At 46.5% G+C, this 26,964-nt stretch overlaps 1 protein-coding gene across 1 annotated transcript in view; it reads left to right on the top strand.

Moving 5' to 3' along the window:
* PFKM (phosphofructokinase, muscle) overlaps positions 1-26,964 on the top strand; it is a 60,211-nt gene that overhangs the window by 22,401 nt on the left and 10,846 nt on the right. The window contains exons 5-16 of the mRNA XM_056851785.1: positions 3,242-3,431; positions 5,956-6,121; positions 7,269-7,313; positions 9,095-9,203; positions 9,310-9,405; positions 12,074-12,166; positions 12,798-12,923; positions 16,945-17,009; positions 20,287-20,350; positions 22,494-22,640; positions 23,106-23,176; positions 24,322-24,409. Of these exons, the coding sequence (XP_056707763.1) occupies positions 3,242-3,431; positions 5,956-6,121; positions 7,269-7,313; positions 9,095-9,203; positions 9,310-9,405; positions 12,074-12,166; positions 12,798-12,923; positions 16,945-17,009; positions 20,287-20,350; positions 22,494-22,640; positions 23,106-23,176; positions 24,322-24,409 (1,260 nt within the window). The remainder of the gene's footprint in view (positions 1-3,241; positions 3,432-5,955; positions 6,122-7,268; positions 7,314-9,094; positions 9,204-9,309; positions 9,406-12,073; positions 12,167-12,797; positions 12,924-16,944; positions 17,010-20,286; positions 20,351-22,493; positions 22,641-23,105; positions 23,177-24,321; positions 24,410-26,964) is intronic.

The following is a 26,964-nucleotide window of genomic DNA, read 5'->3' as shown; positions in this document are numbered from 1 at the left end:
TGCAGCTTGGCTAATGGCCTCAACAAGAAAGCTAGAGAGCTGATGACCCTCTTGGGGCTGCAGTCAGGGACAAACTGTGCTTTATAAACCCTGGCTTGATCGTGAGTTGTGACTTCTGAATGAAAATGGTCCTACAACTCAAAGGCTGGCACCAAACCAGGCGTTCCTGCTCAAGTTTGTAGTGGATTTGTAAGCCTCACTGGGTACCAATTGTTCATTGTGGCTTCTAATGCGGCACCCAAGCGTCACTGGATGTTGCCCTGTGATTGTACTGGAGCAGTCCTTGGAAACTGGATCGGCGCGTCAAGTTGGCAAGCAAACTGAGGGAAAATGTTGTGAAACTCAGAAATTAGAGTTGTCAGTCCAAAATGTTCTTCTTTGCCCTCTGAGGGAAGTCCTCTCTGCTGCTGTAGTTGGAGAAAGGTCCTTTGGCTGTCTGCGGGAAGGGATTCCTGACCGGAGGAACATCATTGTAAGATCTTGACCTTTTCCTCGGTTGAGGTCATTGGCCAGACTGGCCCTCTTCAGTGTAATGATACTTCTGCTGCTGGGGTCACAACTAATGTCTGAGGCCCAAAATAACTTGAAATTGGAGCTGACCTTTGCCTGCAGTCATACTCCATAATGGGGAGGTTGTTTGTGTTATGCGAATGAGAACTGCAGAGGATTCTGGTATATCCAGGCCTCTTCCTGGATATACCAGAGAGCCAGCTTGGTGTAGTGGTTAAGAGTGGTGGTTTGGAGTGGTGGACTCTGATCTGGAGAACCGGGTTTGATTCCCCACTCCTCCACATGAGCGGCGGAGGCTAATCTGGTGAACTGGCTTTGTTTCCCCACTCCTACACACGAAGCCAGCTGGGTGACCTTGGGCTAGTCACACTCTCTCAGCCCCACGGACCTCACAGGTGTCTGTTGTGGGGAGGGGAAGGGAAGGCGGTTGTAAGCTGGTTTGATTCTCCCTTAAGTGGTAGAGAAAGTGGGCATATAAAAACCAACGCTTCTTCCTAGGCAGCTAGACCTTACAGTTGTGTCTCTAGAAGGGGGTCACCCGCAACAGAAATGTATGTTTCCCCAAAAGGCAAGCTTTATTGTTCCCTCCATGAGGTTAAACTCCTCAGAATCTCAATGTTCTGTTTTTCAGTAGTGGCAGCCTGCTGTCTGGGAAGGTTTCACATAAACTGATGAGGTGGTGAATAGCCCTTTTCTGCTTTTAACCACAGGCTGGAAATCATTCACAGGTTCTGAAAAAAGATCTCTTCTCCCTTTGCTTTGCTTTCCAGCAACAGGCAATTCCTTAAGCTTCTATCCTATTTCTCTTCAGGCAATGTATTCTCCACAGGGCATGGCCATCATGGGCACCAGGAAGGGTAGGGTTGCCAACCTCCAGGTGGTACAGGAGCGAAGCTGATTTAAACAAAGTGCAAAAATACTTTATAAGCTACCACATATACGACAACATATGACAAGTAATACACCAACCCTACAAAAAACCATATATACACAATGTACAAAAGTAGTTTGTCAAAGTTGTCTCAATAATGAGTACATAATCTTCTCAATGAAGGCAGATGTCACGTAGTAAGATAGAGGCCATCAGTTTATGGAGGATACGGCCGTTTCAAATTCTTAGCTTATCAAGCAATTCTTCTTCAGTCCTTCATTCAATATCCTGCATATCTTTCTTTATCATAATGTAGGTTACTTCAATTGTCCCTCAAGGGGTAAAGAGCAAAACCACGTCCCTCTCTGGGTAAGGATGCAAAGTGTAGCTAAGAATTTGAAACGGCTGTATCCTCCATAAACTGATGGCCTCTATCTTACTACGTGACATCTGCCTTCATTGAGAAGATTATGTACTCATTATTGAGACAACTTTGACAAACTACTTTTGTACATTGTGTATATATGGTTTTTTGTAGGGTTGGTGTATTACTTGTCATATGTTGTCGTATATGTGGTAGCTTATAAAGTATTTTTGCACTTTGTTTAAATCAGCTTCGCTCCTGTACTAATTTCCAAATCTGTTGATACCTGTACAGTGGTGTCCATTTCGTTCTCCCAACCTCCAGGTGGTGGCTGGAGATTTCCCACTATTACAACTGATCTCCAGGCGACAGAGATCAGTTCCCCTGGAGAAAATGGCCACTTTGGCAATTGGACTCTATGGCATTGAAGTCCCTCCCCTCTCCAATCCCCACCCCCCTCAGGATCCACCCCCAAAACCTCCAGGTATTTCCCAACCCAGAGCTGGCAACCCTAAGGAAGGGGCATATTTTTCCTTTCTGCTGTAAGGGTTTTCAGCCTCAGTTGCTTCATGCAGTGTGCTGTGTATAGCTAACCATACAATTTTGTTCCACCTGGCTTTTGAGAGGGTTTTTTGATCTGTTATTTGTTGGGTTTTATTAGCTTTACTGTTGCTTTGAACTGGTCACATAGTACATTGCTCTGAAAATAGATATTGAAAAGCAATAATAGAATCATAGAGTTGTAAGGGACCACCAGGGTCATCTAGTTTAACCCCCTGCACAATGCAAGAAATTCACAACTACCTCCCCCACCACACCCCTAGTGACCCCTACATGCCCAGAAGATGGCCAAGATGCCCTCCCTCTCATGATCTGCCTTAGGTCATAGAATCAGCATTGCTGACAGATGGCCATCTAGCTGCTTAAAAACCTCCAGGGAAGGAGAGCTCACCAACCTCCCAAGGAAGCCTGTTCCACTGAGGAACCACTCTGTTAGAAAATTCTTTCTAATGTCTAGACGAAAACTCTTTTGATTTAATTTCAACCCGTTGGTTCTGGTCCGACCTTCTGGAGCAACAGAAAACAACTCGGCACCATCCTCTATATGACAGCCCTTCAAGTTACTCGATGATTACTCGATGGTAATCATAACACCCTTCAGTCTTCTCCTCGTCAGGCTAAACATACCCAGCTCCTTCAACCTTTCCTCATAGGACTATATATAGATGTGTTTTTTAAAACGCCAGTAGTGTCAAGGCAAATGAATGTACTGGGGGCTAAAGAGACAGAGCTAAAAAGCTTGGTCATATTGTTAGAAATCTTATACAGCATTTCTTCTACAACTAGACCGAGCATCTCTCTTTCTCTCTTTCTCTTTCTCTCTCTCTTTCTGTTTCTCTCTCTCTCTCTCTTGCTTTTTGCTAACTCTGGCCCTAACGTTATCTTCTGATTCCAAGCTTGCACTCTTACCCAGTTTGTTTTTTCACCCCTGCCAGGGTGGCACAGTGATCGGAAGTGCCCGGTGCCAAGACTTCCGCACACACGAAGGACGCCTGAAAGCCGCTCGCAACCTGGTAAAGAGAGGAATAACAAACCTGTGTGTGATTGGGGGCGATGGGAGCCTGACCGGAGCAGACACCTTCCGTGCAGAATGGAGCACCCTGCTACAGGAGCTGGTCAAAGCAGGTATTCCAGTTGGGATTGGATGCAAGCGCCGTGCGGATGCCAAGAGGACCGTATGCTGGAATCTGATAGGAGTTAGATTTGTTTGCTTGTCTACTTTTCTAGCTTGCTTTTCTCACTGAGACTCCAGCAGGGTTACACGTTGCGAAAGCACTGCAAGAGGACCAGGATTACCAGAATTAGAAACAATGCCCCCCAAAAGTATTAATTACAATCCTATGCTGATACTATATAATTACTACAAAACGGACAGCATGATGGCTCCAAGGATACAGACATGTGGAAATACTCTTAACAAAACACCTAGCAATAGTAAATACACACATACAAAAGGACAATCAATCAATACAGTATAAACACTACACTATTGTAACTGAGGATACATAGACACTCAAAGTTTTCATAATATTGCATATTATTACAGGCTGAGAAAGTATCTTTGTCGAAACGTGTATCAAATCCGGAGAACACATACCTGCATATTTCTATGCTTCTCAGCGAGGCTTTCCGTTTATTATTACTCAGAAGCTCATCCACTCAGAGAAGTTACATCTACTGCTACTTTGGAGCGAGCCCATTGCAAGTGTATTACTTCTGGGTAGTAGCAATACATTGTTGTCAGTGGACTACAGTACCGCGGGACTTTTCACTAATTGTTATATAGCTGATTGTTATAAATTGTCTCTTTGAGTGTATATGAATCCTCAATTACAACAGTGTAGTGTTTAGAATGTATTGATTGATTGTCCTTTTGTATGCATGTATTTACTATTGCTCGGTGTTTTGTTAAGAGTGTATTTTCACATGTCTGTATTCTTGGAGCCATCTTGCTGTCCTTTTTGTAGTAACCCCAAAAAAGTATCACAGAGGTGTCAAACAGTGCAGAAAATGGAATCACAAAAGTAGAAAAGCAAGAGGATACATACCTTAAATGGATAATATATACCAAAAACAGTGCATAGACTATAATGCTGTTCCCTTTATAAAAAATGATGCATACCTATTCTCCAGGATCAGAGGAGCATGCCTATGATATTAGGTGCTGTGGAACACAGGCAGGACAGTGCTGCTGCAGTCGTCTTGTTTGTGGGCTTCCTGGAGGCCCCTGGTTGGCCACTGTGTGAACAGACTGTTGGACTTGATGGACCTTGGTCTGATCTAGCAGGGCCTTATGTTCTTATGACTTACTGAGCCGTTCTGTTACACTGTAGCCCTCCTGAACATGCATGCTCCTTCGCACTCCCATTAGTAACTGCGAGCTTCTGTCTACGTGATTGTAGGAGTGGAAAGCACACCCATCTTTTTCTGTCTGATCCTTGAGCCCTCTTTGAGGCACAGGGAGGCTCCAATTCCCATTGCAAAGGCTGGGGAAGAGGTGACCTACGGAAATGAGGAGCCAGGGTAGGGCTGTGGCTTGAACCCATGTTTCCCATGGTTCCGACCTGAATCTGCTCCAATTTGCAAGCCCGATCAACAAGAAGAAGAAGAAGAAGAGTTGGTTTTTATATGCCGACTTTCTCTACCACTTAAGGAAGAATCAGCCTGGCTTACAATTACCTTCCCTTCCCCTCCCCACAACAGACACCTTGGGAGGGAGGTGGTTTGACATTGCCTGCCTCTCTGTACCAACCTTTGACTTCCTTGGTGACCTCCCAACCAAGTACTATCCAGGGCCTAACCCTGCTTAGCTTCCGAGATTTGTCAAGCTCGGGCGAAGCTGGGCTATCCAGATCTTGCAGTTACCCCCTTGCTAATTCAGCTTCTTGCATCTGGGTTGTGGCAACACTCAATTCTTGTATAAAGAGAGGCTGGGTTTAAATGCTGTCGCTCTTTTAATGCTAACCCACAGAAGACAGCGACAGTGTTGAGATGGGGTTTTCCTCCCTTTTGGTCAGTTTCAGGATAAGGGAGTCAGAATTGCGTACTGTTGCATTTTAAAAATTATTTCTCGGCCTGATGTCAGGAAGAAGAAGAAGAGTTGGTTTTTATATGCCGACTTCCTCTACCACTTAAGGGAGACTCAAACCGGCTTACAATCACCTTCCCTTCCCTTCCCAAAACACACACCCTGTGCGGTAGGTGGGGCTGAGAGAGTGTGACTAGCCCAAGGTCACCCAGCTGGCTTCATGTGTAGGAGTGGGGAAACCAATCCAGTTCACCAAATTAGCCTCTGCCGCTCATGTGGAGGAGTGGGAGAATCAAACCCGGTTCTCCAGATCAGACTCCACCATTCCAAACCATCTATTAACCACTACACCACAGTTCAAACACTTAAGTCTTCGGAAGAGGGAGCAGCAATTCCCACTGATTTCCTCTCCCCCCACTTTAGATCCCTCACTTTGTTCCTTGTGCTGTTCTTTAAGGTCTGCTGACCTTAAGGAACAAAATTTTGGTGGGGCTTAATGGACTGCCGGGGAAGTGGGGGTGTGCTGCTCCGCAAGGTCCATAGGTCATGCACCACACCACACTAATATGCTTCCCATCTACTGACATTCCATTGGCTCTTCTCTGGCCAATATCTTCCCAGGCGCCATCACGGCAGAGGAGGCCAAGAAGTCTAATTTCCTGAACATCGTTGGCATGGTTGGCTCTATTGATAATGACTTTTGTGGCACTGACATGACCATCGGCACAGACTCCGCTCTCCACAGGATAATGGAAATAGTGGATGCTATCGCTACCACTGCCCAAAGGTAAGGTTTGTGGGCACTAAGCAGGACTGGCTGGGTGTATTCTATGATAGCAGTTTTAAAACACAGGAAGTTGATACTGGGACCAAGAATTTAGCATTTTGAGAGCATACATTTTTAAAGTAAGCACGTTTCTTGTGGCTAGGTCTGACAGCGAGCGACCAATAGCGAAAGAAATCTCAGGAGTTCTTTGCCCTTCCTCATGACTTGCAGTTGCTGAAATAATGGGGCAAACTAAGGAGATATGTGCAGAGCCATTTGCTTGCTCCCTGGTGGGGTTATTGGATAGGTGAAAAAGCTCACAAACAGATAAGGAGATACTAAAGCAGGAAGGTTGTTACATTTGTTTAATAAGAGGGAAAGAGGAATATTTTAGAATGGAAGGACATTGCAAACCACGTGTCAAACACAATGCAGAGCACAATGGACTTGCTGCTAAAATTGGTACCTGTTTTATGAGGTCCTAATATTTGCATTGCCCTGACCTGGATGGCCCAGGCTAGCCTGATCTCGTCAGATCTCAGAAGCTAAGCAGGGTCAGCCCTGGTTAGTATTTGGATGGGAGACCACCAAGGAAGTCCAGGGTTGCTGTGCAGGGGAAGGCACTGGCAAACCACCTCTGTTAGTCTCTTGCCATGAAAACCCCAAAAGGGGTCGTCATAAGTCAGCTGCGACTTGACGGCACTTTACACACACAATATTTGCATTGAGAGCCCCGTGGCGCAGAGTGGTAAGCTGCAGTACTGCAGTCAAAAGCTCTACTCATGACCTGAGGTTCCTGACGGAAGTTGGTTTCAGGTAGCTGGCTCACAGTTGACCCAGCCTTCCATCCTTCCAAGGTCGGTAAAATGAGTTCCCAGCTTGCTGGGGGTAAAGGGAAGATGACCGGGGAAGGCACTGGCAAACCACCCCATACACAAAATCTGCCTAGTAAACGTCAGGATGTGACGTCACCCCATGGGTCAGGAATGACCCGGTGCTTGCAAAGGGGACTACCTTTACCTAATATTTGCATTAAGAGGCCAAGGGTGAGAGATGTGGTTGTTTTGAGAGAGGTGTGTGTGAGAGATGTGGATGTTTTCTTGTACACAAATCAGTCGGCGCAAACCCAGCCTTAACATGTTGCATTGGCTTTCTTTTTCTCCGACAGTCACCAGAGGACATTTGTGCTGGAAGTGATGGGTCGTCACTGCGGGTAGGAAAGAACGTTACTTTGCTAGTCAGTGTTTATGTTTGTCATAGGTCAGAAGGCTAATTTGTTGTCTTGAGTCTGCAAACATTGGGCGAAAATGCATGGTCGCTTTAGCCTCTTCTATTCCCTGTTTCAGCCAGGACTCAGCCAGGATCGAACACACTTTTGGTGAACTGCATGTGTTCGATCCTGGCTGAATCCTGGCTGAAACAGGGAATAAAAGAGGCTAAAGCGACCATGCGTTTTCGCCCATTCTGTTAGCATGTGCCAAAATATGTCTCCGTCCCTGTTTGTGTGTACCGCCTACCATAGATGTTTTATCTTCCATAATTTTCTGTTCTATCAATAATTTAAAAAAACAAAAAACATACCCTTTTGGTTAACTGGAGGGAGACTTTTCCCTACCTTCGGAGCAGAGGAACTTTCGCCAACAGCCTGCAGGAATTTTTCATCATTCTTCCCGCCCTGTCAATTGCCAATTGGCTTTCTGTGTCATCTCCTTTCAGGATGAGTCTCACCCGCTCCGATTCAAATGCATATTGCATGCATATGTGCCAGTCAGTCTGCTGGGACAAAGAACAATTTCCCTCTCTCAGCTCTGTTGAATATCAGAATGAGGTAACTGCCAGTTTTCCCCAGAGAAGTTGATAAGAGGGATAATTACACTTTTAGAAGTCATCAGAGTTAGACCCTTCTAAGCCCATTAGGTTTAGAAAGATATGACCCTGTTTAGGATTGCTCGGCAAATCATGTTTCTTATTATTTAGTCACATGTGAACTTTATCTTTTCTGTTTAGCACTTTTTCCAGTTATATTTTTTTCAGTTTGTGGAGGGCGGGGCTGCCTGTATCTGGATATTACGTTTTTATCCCACCTTCAGGGAGCTCAGGGAGGGCTTTGTGGCTCTCCCTTCCCCCATTTTAGTCTTTCAAGAGGTTAGGTTAGGCCAGGCAGTGAGGCAGGTTAAACTGACAGAGTGTGGTTGGCCCAGGATCGCCGAGTAGTCAAAAGGGGGAAAGAACTCAACCAAAAAGTACAGGGAACTTAAGAGGTGAGCTGAGAACTGAAAATTCTTTAAAAAGTATTATATTTATATATTTATTAGGTGTACACAATAAAAAGAATAAAAACACTGGGCCTGGACCCAGTGGACTGCCAAAAAACAACAACAAATCCGTGGGTTCTAGATCAAATCAAGCCTGGACTGACCCTAGAAGCTAAAATGGCTAAACTGAGGCTGTAGTTCTTTGGTCACATTATGAGAAGACAAGAGTCACTGGAAAAAACAATCATGCTAGGAAAAGTTGAGGGCAGCAGGAAAAGAGGAAGACCCAACATGAGATGGATTGACTCAATAAAGGAAGCCACAGAGTTTGCAAGATCTGAGCAAGGCTGTCAAAGGTAGGACATTTTGGGGGACACTGATTCATAGGGTCGCCATGAGTCGGAAGCGACTTGATGGCAGTTAACACACACATACTGGGCGTGGAGTACAGGCTACGTATAAAACCACAAGAATAAATTGTTACAAAAATAATCTACACCATCGATGATATGCAAAATATAAATGACCAATAGACCATACGCGTTTCGGCCTCTTCGAGTTTTAAGAATTTTTATTTCTCAGCTCAACCCTTAGGTTCCCAGGATCACCAAGTGACTCAGGGCGGGGATTTGAACCTGAGTTTCCCCTGTCCAGGGCTGTAACCACTACACCTACTAGCTGGTTCTCTTTGGACCAGATCGGTCATGGTTCATCCTTTATCTTTCCTTTCCTACTCTAGTTATCTGGCTCTCGTAACGGCTTTGGCAAGTGGCGCAGACTGGGTTTTCATTCCAGAATCTCCCCCTGAAGACGACTGGGAAGAACATTTGTGCAGGAGGCTAACTGAGGTAAAGCAAAATGCAGAGTCCCCGATTTTAGGACAGAGATATCTGGAACTGGCTGCCCACGTAAGAGGCTCAGTTTTCCTTTCCTCACCACTTCCCTTCCTTGTAGACGAGAAACCGAGGCTCGAGGCTGAACATCATTATCGTGGCTGAAGGAGCAATTGACAAGCACGGCAAGCCGATCACTTCAGAAGACATCAAAAAGGTAGGGGGTCACCCTGGCTCTGCCAGAGGATTCGTGTCAGCGCCCTTTGCTGAGCCTTGAGGCCACGCTACAATAAAGTTACAAGCAGGTGGCAACATATCTGGCTTTCTATCAGTGTGGTCAAAAGGGCTTTAGAGGGGTCTGGAGACCAAGTCCTTTGAGGAAAGGTTGAAAGAGCTGGGTATGTTTACCCTGAAGAGGTAAACCCTGAAGAGGTAAACCCTGGGTATGTTTACCCTGAAGAGGAGAAGACTGAGAGGGGATGTGATAACCATCTTCAAGTACTTGAAGGGCTGTCATATAGAGGATGGTGCCGAGTTGTTTTCTGTTGCCCCAGAAGGTCGGACCAGAACTGACGGGTTGAAATTAAATCAAAAGAGTTTCCGTCTAGACATTAGGAAGAATTTTCTAACAGAGTGGTTCCTCAGTGGAACAGGCTTCCTCGGGAGGTGGTGAGCTCTCCTTCCCTGGAGGTTTTTAAGCAGAGACTAGATGGCCATCTGTCAGCAATGCTGATTCTATTACCTTAAGCAGCTGATGAGAGGGAGGGCACCTTGGCCATTTTCTGGGCATGGAGTAGGGGTCACCGGGTGTGTGTGTGGGAGGTAGTTGTGAATTTCTTGCATTGTGTAGGGGGTTGGACTAGATGACCATGGTGGTCCCTCCCAACTCTCTGATTCTAAGATTGTACAGTTGGAAGAGAAGAAAAAGGGTACTGTACCTGGAGGCGAGTGTGGTTCTTTGTCTTGTCACTTTCTTGCGGTGGGGAAAAACTGTTGTTTTGGAGTGCTGCAGATGTCTGCTGGTCTTCCAGCTGCATCTTCTAAAACTATTACAAAGGCATGAGAGCTGCTAATTATGCAACACCCAGATTTTATTCTTAGGAGCCTTTTGCTTAAATGTGTTTTACTTATTCAGCCACTGCTTAATTTCCTTGCTGTCTTTAATTTCCATCCCTTTCAGCACCAGAAATACACTATCCTATACATGTACATATGAAGTTGCCTTATACTGAATCAGACCCTGGGTCTGTCAAGGTCAGTATTGTCTACTCAGACTGGCAGCGGCTCTCCAGGATCTCAGGCAGAGGTCTTTCCCATCACCTACTTGCCTAATCTTTTCAACTGGAGATGCTGGGGTTTGAACCTGGGACCTTCTGAATGCCAAGCAGATGCTCTGCCTCTGAGCCATGGCCCTTCCCCATCCCTGTGCAGTGAAGGTGGGGAGGATAACCACAGTATTGGCAGCAACTATTTGGGAAACAGGGTTAAATGGGAGTTCAGGCACAAGCTTTGCTCAACTGGGCAGCATGTAGACAGCGAGGGAGTTAAATCATGAATCAGAAGGTAAACTGCATTCAGGCATCGGTTCTTGAAATGCAGAACTTGCTGTGTGAAGCTCAGATGAGATGGACCGCTGGTCCGATCCGCCAGGGCTCTTCTTATGATGTCTTTGGAAACTTCTGCTCTCGCCTGCTCCCAGCTTTTGAAATTTCGGCAGGGAGTGCCCATGTCCTTCCAAGCTTTGCAGCTTTGAGGACCCGAAATTTTCTTCAGATCTGAAGAAGTGAGCTGTGGCTCACGAAAGCTCATACCCTACCAGAAAATATTTTTGTTAGTCTTTAAGGTGCTACTGGACTCTTGCCCTTTTTGACTACTGCAAACAGACTAGCACGGCTACCCACTGTGAGATAAAAGGAAGTATTTCTTCACACAATGCATGGTTAAATTGGGGAACTCCCTGCCCCAGGATGTGGTGATGGCTGCCAACTTGGAAGGCTTTAAGAGGGGAGTGGACATGTTCATGGAGGAGAGGGCTATCCATGGCTACTAGTCAAAATGGATACTAGCCATGATGCATACCTATTCTCTTCAGTATCAGAGGGGCATGCCTATTATATTAGGTGCTCTGGATAATGCTGCTGCAGTCGTCTTGTTTGAGGGCTTCCTAGAGGCACCTGGTTGGCCACTGTGTGAACAGACTGCTGGAGTTGATGGGCCTTGGTCTGATCCAGCAGGGCCTTTCTTATGTTCTTAATGGACATTTGCATGGGTGCAGGGAATGGAACATGAGTTTCCTGCCCCTCCTGTGGCAGCCCCAAATGTCCTCCTCAGTCTTGTTCCTGGGGTCCTGTCTCTCCTGAGGACAGGATTCTGGGGGGCATTTCAGGCTGCTGGGGGATAGGGGGAAGTCGCTCTATGTGAGTGGAAATCCTTGTCTCTGCAGAAATTAGTCTTGATCCAACTCAACAAAAAGAAATAGAAGGGGGGATGGCTTTTGGCACCCTCTCTCCCTTCATCTCTCTGGTAGTGGACCCTTCTCCCTAGGTCGTGACTACAACCCTGAGGCCTGAACCCTTTGGCTCATGTGCTCAGGCTCACGCCTTTGGGATCCGCCCAGGCTTTAAGTACCTGCAGCTAAGGAGAAGCAAACCCAGGCAGATCTTACCCAGTGGCTCTAGCCAGTTAACACAGACTTCCCTGTTTCCATTCTAACATTCCTGGAATGGGAAAACATTCTCGTCCGTGTTTCTTTCTGCATTCCCAACCCTCTCCTCGTTGTTTCCCGAATTTGTGATTGTAAGCTCCTTGAGACAGGAATCTTTCTGTCTGCACATTTGTGGGGCTCGGTAAAATAAGCCTCTTTTGTGCCTCTCTTTCTACTCTAGCTGGTCGTGAAACGCCTGGGCTACGACACGAGAGTCACCATCCTGGGTCATGTGCAGCGTGGCGGGACCCCCTCTGCCTTTGATCGTATCCTGGTAAAAATAAAAAGCATGACATTTCTGTCCTCGCTACTTTTACAGATGCTTTGCCAGTGAAGTGCCTATCACCATAGATGTGGTAAGGATTTGGGGGAGCTCAGGGGAGCCGAAACTTACATCGTTCTTATGTTGTTCCACTAGCAATAGTAGGCTGTTATCATCTCTGGGGAGGGACGGCAGCACGGAATAGCCCAATCTCATCAGATCTCGAAAGCTAAGCAGGGGAGAGGAAGGGAAGGTGATTGTAAGCCGCTTTGAGACTCCTTAAAGGTAGAGAAAAGTGGGGTGTAAAAACTGATTCTTCTTTTTTTCTTAAACATTAAGAGATTTATGGCCCAGTTCCAGGTTGGGAAATTCCTGGAGATTTTAGGGGTGGAGCCTGAGAAGGGCAGAATTTGGGGAGGGGAGGGGCTTCAATGGGGTATAATGCCATAGAGTTCACCTTCCGGAGAGGCCATTTTCTCCAGGTGATTGCCTGGAGATCAGTTGTAATAATGGGAGATTTCCAGCCGCCACTTGGAGGTTGGTAACCCTATTCACAGGTCTGTATGTTGCCCTTGGGAAATCCCTGGTCTTGAAATGAAACAAAATCCTGGGGGGACTCAAGCAAACTCTCTTCATCTCACAGGGAAGCAGGATGGGTGTGGAAGCAGTTATGGCATTACTGGAGGGAACCCCCGATACGCCAGCGTGTGTCGTCAGCCTGTCTGGCAACCAGGCCGTCCGGCTTCCTCTCATGGAGTGTGTCCAAGTAGTGAGTATCTTGGCTGTCTCAGCTACCATTAGTCAGCGCGGTGTAGTGGTTAAGAGCGGCAGACTGTAATCTGGAGAACCAGGTTTGATTCCCCACTCCTCCACATGAAGCCTGCTGGGTGACCTTGGGCCAGTCACGGTTCTCCCAGAACTCTCTCAGCTCCACGTGCATCACAAGGTATCTGTTGTGGGGAGGGAAAGGGAAGGCGATTGTAAGCCACTTTGACACTCCTTAAAGGTAGAGAAAAGGCAGCGTATAAAAACCAGCTCTTCTTCTTCTTCTGTCACACTGATCTGTGGAGATAGGCTCCATCCCTCCCTTGGGACATGTGTCTGTGGTACAGACTGTTACTGCTTCAACGGTAGTTTCCTCTTCCCAGGTACATTGGAAATTTTGAGGAGGGGAAGGGGCAAGAATTCTCAGCACGGCCCCCAAACCACAGTCCCCAGGATTCTTTGGGGGGAAGGCATGACTGTTAAAAAGCGATATAAATGTATAGTGAAGATATATTCTTAAGGCTAGTATTCAGAACAAATTTTCCTGCAGGCTTAGATGGAGATGTTATACATGTTATCTTTACAGTGCTTTCCTTCAGATAACCAACTTAAGAGGTGGTACCGTGACTACATTTGTCCTTTGTGAGTCAATGTGCTAGAGAAAAGCAAAAAATAAAATAAAGCACTTGACAGGAGGAACTCTTAGCTAAAGCAGAATGCAGTAGGAGAGCAGTTCTACAAAACTAAACATTGGGTTTTGAAAACTAGGTTTTAAAGGCTTGAGTCATAAGCTGTACAGGCCGAGTCACGATATAGAAAGATAACTTGCCTGCCTAACCCCCCCCCCCAATCTTGTAGTGGTCATCTCAGCTCCCTGAAATCACATTCGTTCAGGGTGGTGTGTGCCGGCGTAGGCCAAGGGCTGGGCGGTGCCCGCAGTCCTCAGACGTGCGGGAGGTATTTAGCCCCTTTCGGAGCAGGCGACAAAGATTATGTTATTTACCAGGGTCAGAAGTCAGAGGCGTCGTCAAAGAAGCAGGAGTCAACGTCCGGAAAGATGAATCAGAGGCAGTAGCAGGAACACAGAGAAACTGCACGGTTGCTTCCGCAAAGTGAAAGCATGCCTGCACTGCCTTTATCAGTCAGTGCACTTCCAAGCTAGGCTTCATCCTGAAAAGACTCAGCACCAGTTCTCTGTCTGTTTAGCCTCTCCAAGGGAGCACTCCTCCTTTTACCCTGCAAAACAACACGCTGCCGAGTCCTGATATGCCTATCAGGTTCAGGTGAGCTTGGAGGGCTGCCATTCTCAGATTCTGCTGCAGGGGTTGGGGGAAGAGTAGCTTCTGTCTGCCCTTGTTCCATCTCTCTGCCTAGCTGTGGTTCCTGCTGAGTTGTTTCAGGCTCCTGTGCTACTGACTGCAATGGAGGTACTGAAGGCCCAGAGGCAACCTGTTCCTCCACTTCAGCTTCAGAGTCCTCTGAGTCCTCAGCTCCCAAAGCAGGGCCCATGACACCGTGCAACTGAAGGAACAGTGGAAGGGGGTGGGATAAATTGGGAATCTGCAGTGTGTGCAGGGTTGCCAGCTCCAGGTTGGGAAATACCTGGAGATTTTTGGGGCAGAGCCTGAGGGGGGCGGGGTTTGGGGAGGGACTTCAATGCCATAGAATCCAGTTGGCAGAGCGGCCATTTTCTCCAGGTGAACTGATATCTGTCGGCTAGAGATCAGTGGTAATAGCAGGAGATCTCCAGCTAGTACCTGTTGGTTGGCAAACCTAAGTGCATGGGGGTCAGAATCAGCAAATATCGCCCTTCCCTCTGCTACAAGTGAAACCTTGTTCCGTTGGGGGAACGGCTGCTGCATTACCAAAATGGCACCATCGGGTGCGAGCCGAACTATGTGACTTATCATATTCACTTCTAAAATGTCAGAAATATGAAGCTGTGGACTCTTCATGTGAAGCATCTGTTCAGGTGAGGGCACACTCCATCCTTGCCTGCTGTTGGTACCCTTCTCTCCTTTCTGCCACACTTTGTGGGCAAATCTGTGCACCTACAAGCCACTACCACTGCAGGGGTGAGTGAAGAGGAATGGTGGTATACGAAGGCCTGCTCTGGGTACAACCAAACTAGGCCTTTCACTGGTTGTAATTTATTTAATAAGATTTTATTTTTTATAAAGATAAACAGAACAGGGAAAAAAAGAAAGAGAATATAAATTGTACCTAACTTCAATTCCAGTTACATCAGAAGAAAAAAATGTGCATATAATATAATAGACAATGATAGTGGTTAAGAGTGGTGGTTTGGAGCGGTGGAGTCTGATCTGGAGAATTGGGTTTGATTCCCCACTCCTCCACATGAGTGGCGGAGGGTAATCTGGTGAACTGGATTTGTTTCCCCACTCCTACACACGAAGCCAGCTGGGTGACCTTGGGCAAGTCATGCTCTCTCAGCCTCACCCACCTCACAGGGTGTCTGTTGTGGGGAGGGGAAGGGAAGGCGATTGTAAGCCGGTTTGATTCTGCCTCAAGTGGTAGAGAAAGTTGGCATATAAAAACCAACTCTTTTTCTTCTTCTAAACAGTAAACAATAAAATATGGTAGCAACAATTAACAATAGTAATATAATAATAAGCATTAAATAATGGTTATCATAATAATAAATCTTAGCATAATCATAAGAGACCCTATACAATACTTGATATACACGATAATGTTAGACAATATTATAAGATGAATTGTAATGAACATTTTCAATACAGTATATCAAGATTATTAATAATTCATATATATTATTTTAATGACCTCATTCTTTCCTCCCCATTTAAAAATATATATAACTAGTGTGCTTTCCATTTGTCTTGAAATTCTTTGCTTGGTCTTTTATTGACATAGTTCCTTAATTTTGCCATTACTGCATATTCAGCTAATTTATTATCCCAGTCCTCCCGGCATGGGCTCTCTTCTGCTTCTAAACGCTGGTTTGCAGTTTTAAAGGTCTATTTGTATTTCAGGACCTCTGTCCATTGTGATTAGAAACTTACATATTATAGTTGTGAAAAAAGAAAAGGTAAAATTATAAGCAACTGCTTCGGCTACAAAGGGAAAACCTGCAATTAACACCTGCCCTCCTGTAGAGAACAGGAACTGATTGGTTAGGGGGGCAGTGCACAAAAGCAGTGGGTAGGTGAATGATCAGGAAGAAATTCAATCAATCAGTCAATCAACCATCACCTTTATTGGCATAAAAAGGAATAATCAGAACAGTTTAAATACATCCAGGATCAAATTTAAAAATTTCACAGTTAAGATACAAGCTCCCTTATGCTTATTGCACGTTGTAAGAATTCTTCTACCCGATTGGTTAAGTCTGGGTTCTGGTTATTCAATAAGAAGAATAATTTATATTTATCAGACAACTCCTCCTTTTTACTTAGCAAGGGTAATAAGAATTTGACCCAGATTTCTGCATACAAATGGCAGTATAACAAAACATGAGTAACAGTTTCAACATGAGCATACTCACAAGGGCAGAGTCTGTTCATATATGGAACTTTACGATATCTCCCCTCTCTCAGTTCTGAGGGCAAAATGTTAAACCTGGCCAGCATAAAAGCAGGAAGAAATTTGTTAAAGTGGCAGAAGCCTAGAATCAGAAATGGCTTTAAAATGAAGGGGCAGGGAAGAAAATTTGAAGGAAGGGACAGTAGTGCTGGAAAGCCTCAGAAGTACTTTGTCATTCAGTCCCTTCTGTATAAGCTGGCACTGCAATTGTGGTTTAATTTGGGAGGGGACCTCCATAAATCGAGTATCAAAAAAGACAGAACACCACCAAGGAAACCAGCAGAATGCAATGGGTACCAGTGATGATATCTGGACTCTTTGTAAAAATGGAGTGAACAAATTGTGTCCGTTCTAGAACAGACTGAAAGCAGCTGTTGTTTTCGTGTGAGGGGAAGTCCCAAACCATTTTTCCACAGATGCCAAGTTCTTCCTCTGTAACCTTTTCCTTCCTCTTTTACCAGACAAAAGATGTCACAACAGCGATGCAAGAAGGGCGGTTTGATGATGCTCTTAAACTCCGAGGGAGGTGAGTGAGAGCTGCCGCAACATAAACAAACCTTGGTCCAGGGGCCAGTCGCTTCGTTTTGTATTCAGATTCACTAAGGTTCAGCAAGCTTCAATCTAATGATGTTTCTATTAGGATACATTTTAATCCAGGGGTGGGGAACCTTTTTCCTGCCAAGGGCCATTCGCACATTAATAACATATTTCGGGGGCCACATCAGGTGTAGATCTCCCGGTGGGGGGGAGAGGCTAGGGTTGCTAGGTCTCCAGCCACCACCTGGAGGTTGGCAACCCCAGGGGAGGCCAGCCAGAGAAGGCCTGCAGGGCGCCCCCCTCCCAGGTGGGAGGGCAGCCAGTGGTGGGCCCCAGAAAACGAGGTGCCAGGGGGGCGCAGCCCACAGTCGATTGGCAAGGGAGGAAGGAAAACAGAGAAAGAGGAAAAGGGAGGGAGGAAGAAAGAAATGGAGAGAGGGGGAGAAAGAAAGAAAAGGACGGAGGGAAAGAAAAAAAAGGACGGAGGTAGACAAAGAAAGAGACAGAAAAAGAGGGAGGAAGAGAGGGAGAGAAAGGAGAAAGAGTGACAGAAAAAGAGGAAGAAAAGAGAGAAAAGCCTCCCCCCCACACACACACACCCGCGCATGCCGGCCTGCGCGACCGGGCCCCAACCACCCCACCTCCCCCGCCCACACACACACACCCGGCGGCGCACAGAGCACCAAGCAGCCGGGCCCCAGTCTCCATGCACTCCCCCCCAGAGTCCATAAAAGCCCCCGCCCGCCAAATTGGCTCCCGCATGCATGTTCTGCCGCCGGGAGCCGCCGGCCTCTTCCCGCCCCCCACTGCTTAACAGTCAACAGGCAGCGAGAGGGGCTTACAATGTGCCGCAGCGTTCCTGCACGCCACAGCTGTAGGGGGCTGCCTTGGGGGAAGCGTCCCTCCCCCTCCCCTCTCGCCGACTAACAACCGACAGTCGGTGAGAGGAGGTCCAAAGGGCGCTACAAGGGCGCTGTAAGCCGTGGCCCTAGGAACACCCTCGGGGAGGGCCACCCTGCGCCCCGCCTCCGTGGCAGGGTTCCCGGAGCTCCCGAGGGCCACAAAAAATGTCCTCGGGGGCTGCATACGGCCCCCGGGCCTGAGGTTCCCCACCCCTGTTTTAATCCATGCGGCTACAAGCTCAGGTCTCTCAGTTGCTCATTTTTTATAGGGGGAAGCTGTTTGGTTTCAGCCATCTATTGTTGTAATGGGGCAGGAAGAGGAGAACACTGATAAGTGGTAGCTTTTGATTATTAAATTAGCAAAAAGCAGTAGCACTGTGACTAAATGGAACTGATTACCTCGATACAATAAACAATTAAATAAATATAATAATAATGAAACTTGACAATGAAAAAATAATGATTTTTTTTTTGTCATTGCACCTTTGTGAAACTATATTTTCCGTTGTTAATTCTGAGGAATGTTTTTGTATTGAAAATATTACACAATTTACATTTAAACTTAAAGTTTCATTATTATTATTTATTTAATTGCTTATTGTATCGAGGTTGTCAGTTCCATTTAGTCACAGTGCTACTCTTTTTTGCTAGTTTCTCGGCGTCAGCACGAGGGTTTTCTTTATTTGATTATTAAATGGCAAGTGTGTGTAGGTTTGGCTAACAGGCAGATGTATTTAATTGGGTGATAGGACATTGAGACCATACAGTGATAATTTACTGGTGGTCCCTGGCCCTAAGAGCGTGCGGCTGTCCTCAAGAAGAGCCAGGGCTTTTTTGGCCCTGGCTCCGACCGGGCGGAACGCTCTGCCGAGGAACATCAGGGCCCTGCGGGACCTAAGGGGGTTCTGCAGGGCCTGTAAGACAGAGCTTTTAAAGTAAAGGTAGTCCCCTGTGCAAGCACTGGGTCATTCCTGACCCATGGGGTGACGTCACATCCCGACATTTCCTAGGCAGACTTTGTTTACAGGGTGGTTTGCCAGTGCCTTCCCCAGTCATCTTCCCTTTAACCCCCAGCAAGCTGGGTACTCAGTAGTAGTATTATGTGTTTGTATGATTGTTGGGTTTTAAACTGATGTTACCCACCCTGAGCCGGCTTGCTGGGGAGGAAGGGCTACAAATTCGAAAATAAATAAATAAATAAAAGATCAATCCAGTGATACTAAAAGTGTTGGGCATGATCCAGAAGTAGGTTGCAACTCTCTTGCAGGTAGGATGTGAGGCTGAAACTCTTGAGGGTGTCGCTGTCACGGTCCCTCGTCTTCCCTGCCCCCAGTCATTCCAAGGGCTCAAGTTGCTCCCAGCCCTTCAGAGGTGGCCTTCCAGAGGAGATGGATGTTGCCAGTGTGGTTTCAGTGTTGGACTAGGATCTGGGAGACCCAGGTTCAAATTCTCACTCTGCCATGGAAGCTTGGTATGGAGAGTGGACAGGAAGAAGCTTTTCTCCCTCTCCCATAATACTAGAACACGGGGTCATATGCTGAAGCTGGAGAGTGAGAGATTCAAAACAGATAAAAGGAAGTATTTTTTCACACAACGCATAGTTAAATTGTGGAACTCCCTGCCCCAGGATGTGGTGATGGCTGCCAACCTGGAAGGCTTTAAGAGGGGAGTGGATATATTCATGAAGGAAAGGGGTATTCATGGCTATTAGTTAGAATGGATACTAGTCATGATGCATACCTCTTCTCTCCAGCATCAGAGGAACATGCTTATTATATTAGGTGCCGTGGAAGACAGGCAGGATGCTGCTGTAGTCTTGTTTGTGGGCTTCCTAGAGGCATCTGGTTGGCCGCTGTGTGAACAGACTGCTGGACTTGATGGGCCTGGGTCTGATCCAGCATGGCTTTTCTTATGTTCTTGCTAGGTGACCTTGGGCCAGTCACACACTCTTGGCCTAACCTACCTGACAGGGTTGTTGTGAGGATAAAACAAGAGGACCAGAGAACAACATAAGCTACTTTGTGTCCCCATTGGGGGAAAACGAGGGGTGTCATTATCCCCATGTTACAGATGGAGGGACCGCGGTTGGGAGAAAGTGGGCTTCAACTGAGTTCATGGCAGAGGGGTCATTTGTACTAGGGCCTTCCTACTTTATAGCTCAGAGAATTCCTAGTGCAAGTGCAGGAAGTCTGTATGCAGCCCTTTGGATACTTTCTCTCCAATGAATGTGATTCTAGAGTTCACCTTTTAATTAAGGCATCCCCAAATGGCCTGACCATCAGACAAAGTAGAACATACCCAGGTATTCCTGCAGAGGAAGGAACAGACTGCATTTCCATCAGCCTTTTCCCTCCCTTCTTGCAGGAGTTTCCAGAATAACTGGAACGTTTACAAGATTTTGGCCCACATACGTCCACCATCTGCCAAGGTAAGAGGGGAAACATGCATGGTAATCACAAGGTGGAAAGCGCGTGACAGCATAACCCTGGCTAGCTGGGGCACATCTAGGGGGGGAGAGAGAGTGCTTTCTATGCTTCCAAGCTGTTGCGCTCACTCTAAACCAGGGGTGTCAAACTCAATTGTTATGAGAGCCGGCTATAACATAAATGTCACTTGGTTGGGCCGGACCATGCCTCGCCAGCCCAGATCAAGAGTGGAGGGGATGGATGCCTCAGCAGGCTCGCGGGCCGGATAAGAGCTCTCAAGGAACGTAAGATACAGCAGCTTCTTCTGTTTTGAAAGCAACAACAACAATAAAAAACCCCACATTCTGCACCAGTGGAATCCAAATTTATGCTCAGAGTAAAACTGAATTCTGTAACCTACACATGCCTGTTTTGCATAATTTTGCTTCCACTGTGTGTGTGTTAAGTGCCGTTAAGTGCCGTCAAGTCGCTTCCGACTCATGGTGACCCTATGAATGAAAGTCCTCAAGAATGTCCTGTCTTTGACAGCCTTGCTCAGATCTTGCAAATTGAAGGCTGTGGCTTCCTTGAGTCAATCCGTCTCTTGTTGGGTCTTCCTCTTTTCTTGCTGCCCTCAACTTTTCCTAGCATGACTGTCTTTTCCAGTGACTCTTGTCGTCTCATGACATGACCAAAATACGACAGCCTTAGTTTAGTCATTTTAGCTTCAAGGGTCAGTTCAGGCTTGATTTGATCTATAACCCACTGATTTGTTTTTTTGGCGGTCCAGGGTATCCGTAACACTCTCCTCCAACACCACATTTCAAAGGAATCTATTTTCTTCCTATCAGCTTTCTTCACTGTTGCTTCCACTAGTTGCTATGAAAACCCCAAAAGGGGTCACCATAATTGCGACTTGAAGGCACTTTACACACCCACAGTTTCCTGTGGCTGCTACATGGTCTTGAGGCCTAGAAACCCCAAAGCAGAAAATCTCTTGATGCTGGCATCCACTGCCAATTCCAAACTACTGTACGGAGTCACTGCAGAAAGGTGGTGTGCGGGCCACCCCTGCCCAGGTCACTCTTTCTGAGCCGGGCTGTAAGAGCGCTGTGTATAATTCTGCAGCATATTGGCATTCCTGGTCTTGAAGGTTTAGCTGGAGAAAGCTCTGAGTGGTGCTTTAGGTTGCCCAAACATCCTACCTGGAGCATGACACGCAGTTTGTTCCTGCTACACAAATGGTGACCTTCAGCTGTGAACCTAGACATTCAAGTCATGGGTCGGTGTTGTCGTTTCTTAACGTTTTAGAGCAGGGGTCCCCAACATTTTTGAGCCTGCGGGCACATTTGGAATTCTGACACAGCGTGGTGGGCACACCAACAAAATGGCTGCCCCAAAATGGCTGCCGCAGGAGGTGGAGCCCGCCACAAAGTGATTGCCACAGCTGAACTTCAGTAACACAGTGCAGATTCTTGTGCTGTGGTGGCAGCTGCTGCCAAAGCAACACTTTAAAAATCTGCACAGCCGATCAAATCTCCCATAGTCAGTCAGAAGCCCTGCTGGGCAAAAGCCCTACCTAGCCCCCCTCCACTTCCTAAAAACACTGGGTGGGCATCAGTAAAAGTGTTGGTAGGCATCATGTTGGGGACTCCTGCTTTGGGGGAAGGGGGGCAATTTTGTGTCCCCCTTGCAGTTGTTTCATCTCTGCAGAATCATCTGCACCTTGTATTAAAGACCATGGCAGGCTATTTCTTTTCTGTTCTTTAGGACTGGCTAGCGTGGTGTAGTGGTTAAGAGCGGTGGTTTGGAGCGGTGGAGTCTGATGTGGAGAACCAGGATTCATTCCCCACTCTTCCACATGAGCAGCGGAGGCTAATCTGGTTAACTGGATTTGTTCCCCCGCTCCTACTCACGCCAGCTGGATGACCTTGGGCTAGTTACAGCTTTGTTAGAGCTCTCAGCCTCACCAACCTCACAGGGTGTCTGTTCTTGTGGGGAGGGGAAGGGAAGGTGATTGTAAGCTGGTTTGAGTCTCCCTTAAGTGGTAGAGAAAGTCGGCACATAAAAACCAACTCTTCTTCTTCTTCGTCTTCTTAGAGGTACCTCAGCATGGGCGACGGGCACTTGACATGGTTTGTAATTTTGTCCCTTTCTCTCCTGCAGAGTGGCTACAACTTGGCCGTAATGAATGTGGGTGCCCCAGCTGCTGGCATGAATGCCGCAGTGAGGTCTACTGTCAGGATCGGGTTAATCCATGGCCACAGGATGCTAGCCATTCACGATGGGTTCGAAGGCCTGGCTGAACGAAAAGTACGTTATACGTTGGTTCACTTATTCATCGAAGGAAGAGTTTCTCATTCTTCTGTAATTGCCCAGCATGGTATAGTGGTTAAGAGCGGTGGTTTGGAGCGGTGAACTCTGATCTGGAGAACCGGGTTTGATTCCCCACTCCTCCACATGAGCAGCAGACACTGGTGAGCCGGGTTGGTTTCCCCTCTCCTACACATGAAGCCAGCTTGGGTGACCTTGGGTTGGTCACACTCTCTTAGCCTCACCTACCTCACAGGGTGTCTGTTGTGGGGAGGGGAAGGTAATTGTAAGCCGGTTTGATTCTTCCTTAAGTGGTAGAGAAAGTCGGCATATAAAAGCCATCTCTTCTTCTAATTGTGGTGATATTATGTGACAGAGGTTGATAACCATGCTGTCAGTTTGGAAGAGCCACTCGAGTTGAGGAATCCTTCTCTCTCTCCTTCTCCCCCTACCCCTGCCCCACAGGTTGAAGAGATTGGATGGGGAGGAGTTGGTGGCTGGACGGGAAAAGGTGGCTCGAACCTTGGAACCAAAAGGTATCTGGATGTGGGGTTGCCTACTCCGGATTGGGAAATTCCTGGAGATTTGGGGGTGAAGCCTGGGGAGGGAAGGGCCCTCAGCCAGGTATAACGCCATAGAATACCCCCTCCAAAGCAGCCATTTTCCCCAGGGGAACTGATCTCTGTAGTCTGGAGATCAGTTGTAATTTCAGGACATCTCCAGGCCCCACCTGGAGGTTGGCAACCATATCTGGATGGGGAGAAATTGATTTAATTGATTGTATTTACATCCTTCTTTTTGAGTATCAAATCCTTACCGCAGATCCTTTACAATCACAGCTTTATTGATTTACATGTCCCCAGGGCTGTTGTTTGTTACAATTAAACTTTGAAGTGTTTTCTTTATTTTAAAAAGCTTCTACCCCGCCTTTCTCCTGCCAGGGCAGCTTACATTGTAAGCCACACTCAAACAACAATAAAAATAATATCTCAAATATACCACATCTCAGACTGGATAGGTCTAAGTTCCGGTCCAGGCAAAGATCTTGATAGTTCTAGCGGCACCAGGGAGGGCCGGGCTGAGTTAGTCATCCTCAGCCCTGGCTGAAAAAAAAATCTTTTTTCTGAGCTACGCTTTTTTAAATTAAAGGTAATTAAAGTTGCTGATTTCCCCCCGCCCTTAAATTAAAATTGAAGAAGCAGTTTGATCTTACCCCCAGAAATGCTTACTTTTTGGGTGTGAAAGAGTAAGAACGACCACCCTCAGTAGAGATAACTACCTATATTTTTGCCTTAATTGAAAGGGGTGCCAGGCCAGAGCTGTGACTCATGCAGAGATACAACAAGCAGCATCCACTACAGGATAGTCATTCTTCTTGAGCGATTGAATGCTTCCCTTTCACCTGATGCTGAGTTGCAGCAAAACTACCCGCTCCCAAGCAGGGCTGATTGGAAGGAGCCCTAGCTAGAGCAGTAAACCATACAGAGATGCAACAGGCAACCTTCCCTATGGTATAGGTACTTTAGGCACACTAACAGTTGTCTAGCAGTACCCTAGTATCTCTCAGCATGCCTTCTGGGAATTACTGAAATAGATACCTTGTGTTTTCCACAAGTGAACTTAAAATGAACCATTCCATGGAAGAGAGGAACTGATGTTTTCTCTACTTATTCTGTTGCAGGACTCTGCCTAAAAAATACTTCGAACAAATCAGTAACACCATCGCCGACTACAGCATTCATGGCTTGATCATCATTGGAGGCTTTGAGGTAGGCCCTCAGGAAAGCCTTGGCTGTTCAGAACTTGAGATGACAGAAATCGAAAGCGATCTTCTCCGGGATTATTGGTGTTGCTTAGGGGTGGGTAATTTTCTGCATGCCCTGACCCAGATGGCCCAGGCTAGCCCAATCTCATCAGATCTCAGCTGCTCAGCAGAGTCAGCCCTGGTTGGAACTTGGATGGGAGCCCACCGAGGAAGTCCAGGGTTGCTCCACAGAGGCGAGAAAAGGCAAACCACCTTTGAACTTCTCTTGCCTTGAAAACCTCATGAAGGGTTGCCATAAACTGGCAGTGTCTTAATGGCACTTCCTACCCCAATTTTCTGCATTCTGCACAGCTCTTCAGTAAGTAAGTAAGTAAATATTTATTACGGTCCTAGATCAGAATGCTGTTATATACGTAGAATTAAAAGTATAACATGGGTTATAAATACAAATATCATATCAATCAGACTTGATATGATTGACAATCATTCACCACTAAAATATAAGATAAAATAATATTTTTTTAAAAAAATTAAAATGGGTAAAGGAAGATATACAATAATAATTGCTTATGATCCTTCCTGTACCGGTGTAGCCCATGATTTCCTGATCTTTAAGACCAGCCAGCCAAATGTTGCTACCTTAAAAGCCAACTCCTGATTCTTATCTGATAACATAGTATAAAGGTAAAACATTTTATTCCTCCCTGGCGAGCTCTTAGTTATAGGAACAATCAAGGCCTCCCGAATATGTTTGTAACAGCTCTTCAGTAGGCATGACATGACTATTGCCTTTGGGCTTCAAAAGAGTGTCCTTTTGTTGACCATCTGCATCCTAAGCTAGGCCAGGAAAGGGTATCCCTCTGCAGGGTGAGGTTTGGGTGGTGGTTGAGTTAGTATCTCTTATGGACGAGAGAGATGATGAGAGTGGAAAGCCCGTTTTCTGAACAGAGGTGAAAAGAGATTGGCAGAAGAGAGGGAGGAAGCTGTGAGGGGCTGACATCGAAAGCTCTTCTCGGGATTTTAGAAGCATGCTCAGAACAGCTCGCATGCAGAGCCAGCATGGTGTAAACCACAGAGCAACTTAACCCGCTGGCTTAACCCACAGAGCAGTATGGCAGCTATCAAAAGTAGGGATGGATCGACTCAAAGGGAGCCACGGCCCTCAGTTTGCAAGACCTGAGCAAGGCTGCTTAATTATAGGACACTGTAAAGGTAAAAGGTAAAGGTCCCCTGTGCAATTACCGAGTCATTCCTGACCCATGGGGTGACGTCATATCTTGATGTTTCCCAGGCAGACTTTGTTTACAGGGTGGTTTGCCAGTGCCTTCCCCAGTCAACTTCCCTTTACCCTCAGCAAGCTGGGTACTCATTTTGCTGACCTTGGAAGGATGGAAGGCTGAGTCAACCTTGAGCCGGCTACCTCAAACTGACTTCCGTTGGGATCGAACTCATGTCATGAGCAGAGCTTGGACTGCAGTACTGCAGCTTACCACTCTGCGCCATGGGGCTCCTCGAAAAAGATATTAAAGCATATAATATATTCTAAAGATGGCCATTTTATAAGCTATTCAACATATTGACTATCTGTGTTATAACTCTACCATCAGAATTATTTCTTTACATTGCTGTTTTATCTCGACAGTCAAGATTATTCTCTGGGTGTAAAATTAGGTTGAGTATCCTTGACATTTGCTATTATCTACTTTGTTATTTTATTATTGTTAATTTTAAGCCTCAACATATTTATAAAATAATTTCCATTTTTCATAGAACTGTTGGTATTTCAGGTTGTTACTTGTATTTATGATATAGGTCATTTTCGCCATGACTGCATACTCCATTACCATCTGCATCTTAAGCCAAGCCAGGAAAGGGTATCCCTCTGCAGGGTGAGGTTTGGGTGGTGGTTGAGTTAGTATCTCTTATGGACGAGAGAGATGATGAGAGTGGAAAGCCCGTTTTCTGAACAGAGGTGAAAAGAAATTGGCAGAAGGGAGTGAGGAAGCTGTGAGGGGCTGACATCGAAAGCTCTTTTCGGGATTTTAGAAGCATGCTCAGAACAGCTCGCATGCAAAGCCAGCATGGTGTAGTGGTTAAGAGCGGTGGACTCTAATATGGAGAACCGGGTTTGATTCCTTGCTCCTCCACACGAGTGGCAGATGCTAATCAAGTGAACCGGGTTGGTTTCCTCACTCCTCCACACAAAGCCAGCTGGGTGACCTTGGGCCAGTCACAGTTCTCTCCGAATTCTCTCAGCCCCACCTACCTCACAAGGTGTTTGATTCCCCGCTCCTCCACATGAGTGGCGGATGCTAATCTGGTGAACCAGGATTATTTCTTCACTCCTCCACCTGAAGCCTGCTGGGTGACCTTGGGCCATTCACAGTTCTCTCAGAACACTCTCAGCCCCATCTGCCTCACAAGGTGTTTGTTGTGGAGAGAGGAAGGGAAGGCAATTGAAGGCCGGTTTGAGTCTCCTTAAAGATAGAGAAAATCGGGGTAAAAAAACTGACTCCTCTTCTTCTTCCTGGTGCCCTTCCTGCTTCTAACGCAGGCCAT

Source organism: Euleptes europaea, chromosome 1 (assembly GCF_029931775.1).
Source record: "Euleptes europaea isolate rEulEur1 chromosome 1, rEulEur1.hap1, whole genome shotgun sequence".
NCBI classification, from domain to species: domain Eukaryota; kingdom Metazoa; phylum Chordata; class Lepidosauria; order Squamata; family Sphaerodactylidae; genus Euleptes; species Euleptes europaea.
Note: the sequence above shows the minus strand (reverse complement) of the source record. Positions and strands in the feature narration are given on the sequence as shown.